The sequence below is a fragment of the Alosa pseudoharengus genome, unplaced genomic scaffold (assembly GCF_046254945.1).
Source record: "Alosa pseudoharengus isolate Yale_2024_CS ecotype anadromous, Long Island Sound unplaced genomic scaffold, YU_APseudo_1.1 YU_APseudo_1.1_scf_21, whole genome shotgun sequence".
NCBI classification, from domain to species: domain Eukaryota; kingdom Metazoa; phylum Chordata; class Actinopteri; order Clupeiformes; family Clupeidae; genus Alosa; species Alosa pseudoharengus.
Genome location: NW_027468674.1, coordinates 22,116,399 through 22,121,286, shown reverse-complemented (window position 1 = coordinate 22,121,286; position 4,888 = coordinate 22,116,399). Strand labels below are relative to the sequence as shown.

Here is a 4,888-nt window from a genome sequence, read left to right as displayed (position 1 = left end):
CTAGAGGTTCACACAAGGTTAGTCTAGTAGGGCTTTTGTTGCTTCAAACAATGAGTTGTTGTGCTTTCTAGGGCAAAGATGGAGACGTGATACAAAGGGGAAAAGAAAAATCAGGAGCACTGTGTTACTCAATTAGTAGTTAAGCTCTTAGCCTTTAAAACAAAAGAGTTGTTTTCAGTATTCAATGTTCAGTACTGTATGCATTGCATGCAACTGTAGGTTTTTAAAACCAGCTACAGTGTACAAAATACATATTGGCTATTTTTTTTATTTTAAACCAAACCCATAACTTCCTCCCATATCCCTGATTGTTTTTGCCCAGTGCTGAATTTGTGGAGCTCCACTCCAGTGTCGGATTTTCAGTGGAAGCTGGTCTTTTCCTTATGCTGGTTAAAGGCTGAGGCTCACAAAGAAACTCCAGAAGGTAGTAACTCTTCAAATCTGGTCACAGGCTATTAGGGGGACGGGTTTAACAGAGCTTTTTGGATAAGTGATCACAAAAAAACATAGTTAAAACATCAACAACAAAAACAAATTTACTGAGACATTTACTGACTTGGAATGTAAGTTTTTTTAACATAGATACATCAGTATTCAGTTTATTCACCTCATAAGGGGAGCTGAACTGACACTTAGTTGTGAGTTGTGCTAGATGTGTGTTGGGGTGAAAACAACATATCTGTCCTTACTGCCACCTACAGGCATAATGTGAACAAATATTAGCAGTCTGAACATGACTGATTTTGTTGATATTTGTAGAGTTTGAGTGCAAAATGTTTTTGTCATCTACATGTAGTGTAAAACAAAGCATTTAAGTAAGATTGTAAGTAAGTAAGATTGGCACACTGAAAAAAATGTTTCTCCTATTTAAATTATTCTTTGACATGTTTTTATTCCGATTAAATTGATGTTGAGGAATTAAACAAAAGTATTTATCATTGGAAATACATTGTGGAAAGAGATGCAGGATCTGTATGAGGAATAGTCTTTCTGTTACCAGTTTCTCACATAACAATTAAGTAATTATTAAACAGTTTTATGCATATATATATATATATTGAAAAGAATGTATTTGATATAATATACAATGCAAATATAAAATCAGTTCTGTTTTAGACATTTATTTTATTACATCAGATCAGTACAGTACAGTACAGTCTGTCAGCCAATGGTAGATCATTGATACTAATGGTGAAATGGGAGAGAGGGAGATCACCAGTAAAAGTAGGTAAGTACAAGTTCCAAACATCGTCAGAGCCTTTATTATTACCCCTCAGTCACTGCCTCAGGCCTACTGCTTCTGTATATAAACAACGGCACCCATATAGCCTATCAGCTTCTAGGAAGCAATAATCGCGTAAATGAAAATAACCCAAGTCCTCTCCCTAATCCTAGTCGATCCTTTTTATCTCAGGATTCAGCGCAGCGCAGTCCAGTATGGGCCACTAGCCGAGCAGGACAGTACGATGCCGCGGATGCTGGAGGAATAAGCCAGCGCATCTCCTCCCCACGGATGTAGGAATAGTCCAGTAGAATAGAGCCAAGAAAGCAGTCACCATGTTGGGCCGTGCAGAGTTGGCGTTCTGTGTGGCGTTGTGTTGCCTTCCTCTGGTTTCCTATTCCTGCCCTTCTCAGTGCAGCTGCTTCTATCATAAGCTGAGTGATGGCTCCAAGGCAAGGTAAGGGCTAGAGACATTGCAGAACAGCTACATTGCAATTACATTTTCAATAGATGGCAAACTTGCATATTTTTTGTTTTTTTAGAAAACATGTTTTGTGCTGTTTGTTTTGCACCATTTTGTTGGATAGCAGATTGCAGGACTCTTTATTTAGTGTGGGATTAACTTGTGCATGCTTTTTAATCTTCTTTCCTTGTTAGCCAGTGTGCTCTCACACATACTGCACATAAATGAAAGCTTCTCTGCCTCAAAAGAAAAGAAGCAAAAATATTGCTTTTAAAAATATCAGTTGTAAAACAATAAATTGCAAAAACAATAAGTAAGAATATAGAATGGAAATGTTAAGATCTGTATTAATTTCTCAGAGTTTATTTTATCTTCCTGCATCAGTGTTTGGAGAAGAGTTAACATTAGAAAGGCTGTGACAGGTCATTTTGACCGCTAAATTATTTTTTGAAAAAATACTTTCTTAAAAAAGAAAAATAGTTCTGCTGGTGAAATTTTGGGTTAAATTCCAAGAACCGCCAAATGTCCGCCTTGTTTAATAGTAGTTTGACATTCTTGGCAGTTCTAGTGTTAAGAGTGATCTGTTGATCAGCGCAATCTATTTCTCTACTCAGGAGCGTCCTCTGCAATGACCCAGAGATCACTTTCATCCCAACCAACTTCCCACTGGACACGTCCAAGCTGCGCATTGAGAAGACGGCCATCACACGTATCGCCAGCCAGACCTTCCATTACCTCAGCAACCTGGAGTTCCTGTGGATGTCCTTCAACTCACTCTCCTCCCTGAACGTGGACAGTTTCCGTGGGCTTTCCAGCCTGGACGAGCTGCGACTGGATGGGAACGCGCTCACCTCCTTCCCCTGGGAGTCCCTGACGGACGTGCCCAACCTGCGTCTCCTGGACCTCCACAACAACAAGATCACGGCCATCCCCAGTGAGGCCACCCTCTACATCAAGAACCTCACCTACCTGGATCTGTCCAGCAATAGCCTGACCACCGTGCCCACTGACGTCCTCAGCACATGGCTCAATGTGAAACCCTCCATAGACCCGGACAGCTCCAAGATGATTTTGGGTAGGGCTGCACATTGGATCATTCACTATTATAGTATTTGAGGATAGGGTTGTGATGGCTGTGTGATGTGATACAGATAATTGTTTGTGAAGAACAAAAATATCATTGCAAGTGTCAAATGTAAAAAAATATATAGTTACTAACACAAGAATGCTGAGACAAGGAAATTAATTTCTGTGTAGTAGAAATAATAATATTAATAATATGTCTTAATGCTACATGCTATATAATGTTTTTTCCTAAACCCTTTGTTCACCAACACAGAACATAATATGTAATGCACAGAACATGACATGCGATGCCAATGGTAGCATAATCATTGTTCTTTGACAATTAATTGTGCAATATATTTAGCAAAACACTCTGATTCACTTTATAATATTGTTTGTGTTCATAGGTCTGCATGACAACCCTTGGATTTGTGACTGCCGCCTCTTTGACCTGGGGCAGTTCCAGAAGAGCCCGTCATCGGCGGTGGCGTTCATCGACACCCGCCTGCGCTGCGCCGAGCCCGAGAGCCTGTCCGGCGTGCTGTTCGGCGACGCCGAGCTGCGGCGCTGCCAGGCCCCGCGCGTGCACACGGCCGTGGCGCGTGTCCGCAGCTCGGTGGGCAACAACGTGCTCCTACGCTGCGGCACCGTCGGCGTTCCCATCCCCGAGCTCTCGTGGAGCCGCGCCGACGGCAAGCCCATGAACGGCACAGGTGAGAACGCTCTCGCTATTGGCGTGTCAGCGAGCATGCCGGTGTACCGCTCCCCTCTCAAGCTAGATATAAATAAGTCGGCAGTCCGTTACATAACTGTGCCGTGATGGAGGGCAGAGGCCAGATCGGGCGGTGGCGGTTTAAGCCGGTCCTCAGAGACAATTCTCTTGGGATCAGAGTGTTTATCTCTGCCGGGCATTAATGTGGGTTTGTTGTCGGCACCATTTCTCTCTTCTTTTGTGTAGCACCGGTTGTTTGTAGGTCACACCACTGAATGGTAGATTAGTTTTTCAGTGACTGCATGGTCACGCTGTTCTCATATGTGGTGCGGTTCTCTGTGTTTTTACAGTCGAGCAAGAGGTATCGAAGGAGGGCATCATCTGGTCTATCCTAAGTGTGCCGGCCGTGTCCTACCGCGACTCGGGGAAGTACGTCTGCACGGCTACTAACTTTGTGGACACCGCGGACGCCATCATCTCCCTTGTCATCTCGGACACGTTCCGCTCCGAGGAGGTCATGTCCTCGGGCTCTCGGAAGAACCGGGGCAAGAAGGGCGGCAGCGGGATGGGCCGTGCCGCCTACCAGGAGAAGCTGATCGCCCGCTACATGCCCCCGTCCACCACGTCCGGCTCGGTGCCCATCATTGAGCCGCTGGGCACTGGCCGCGGATCGCTGAAAATCGAAAGCTACAGTGTCTCGGACGGCGTGTCAGAGGGCCAGACCACAGGCGGTTCGACGGTCATGGATGGCTCGTCCATGGAGATCGCCAAGGAGGTGCTGTCCAACCTGGCGGCCAACGCCTCGTCCCTGCAGCAGGGCCCCGAGCGGCGGATCGTGCGCTCGGTCAAGGTCATCGGCGACACTGACCACACGGTGTCGCTCAACTGGCGCGCGCCCATGGCCACCAACACCACGTCCTTCAGCGTGCTCTACGCCGTCTTCGGCGAGCGCGACATGCGCCGCATCAACGTGGAGCCCGGCAAGAACCGCATCACCATCGAGGGCCTGGTGCCCAAGACCAAGTACATCGCGTGCGTCTGCGTCAAGGGCCTCATCCCCAAGAAGGAGCAGTGCGTCATCTTCTCCACGGACGAGGCCGCCAGCGCCAGCGGCACGCAGAAGCTCATCAACGTGGTGGTCATCACCGTGGCCTGCGTCATCGCCGTGCCGCTCACGCTCATCGTCTGCTGCGGTGCCCTCAAGCGGCGTCTGCAGAAGCTGCTCGGACGCAAGTCCAAGGACATCCAGGACTCGTACGTCACGTTCGAGACGCTCTCGCCGGGCACCAAAGCCAAAGGGATGGAAGGGGAATACCTCACGCGACTCAACCCGGATGAGTCCAACAGGCTCCTCTCGGCACGCTCCAGCGTGGACTCGGAGGCCACCGCCAGGACTGAAGGCCCTCCCAACGAGTACTTCTGCTAA

At 47.2% G+C, this 4,888-nt stretch overlaps 1 protein-coding gene across 1 annotated transcript; it reads left to right on the top strand.

The window, feature by feature from the left end:
• The first annotated feature begins 1,557 nt into the window (after window positions 1-1,557).
• Window positions 1,558-4,888, top strand: lrit1b (leucine-rich repeat, immunoglobulin-like and transmembrane domains 1b). The gene is made up of 4 exons (XM_076298762.1): window positions 1,558-1,679; window positions 2,300-2,760; window positions 3,158-3,463; window positions 3,813-4,888. Exons 1-4 carry the CDS (start codon window positions 1,558-1,560, stop codon window positions 4,886-4,888), a joined length of 1,965 nt encoding a protein of 654 aa, XP_076154877.1.

Bases quoted from the DNA above. Each gene is read 5' to 3' on its own strand.
- lrit1b (XM_076298762.1), top strand. From the start codon at position 1,558: ATGTTGGGCCGTGCAGAGTTGGCGTTCTGTGTGGCGTTGTGTTGCCTT. The intron at 1,680-2,299 runs GTAAGGGCTAGA...TTCTCTACTCAG, and splicing joins AGTGATGGCTCCAAGGCAAG to GAGCGTCCTCTGCAATGACC. The intron at 2,761-3,157 runs GTAGGGCTGCAC...TTGTGTTCATAG, and splicing joins CAGCTCCAAGATGATTTTGG to GTCTGCATGACAACCCTTGG.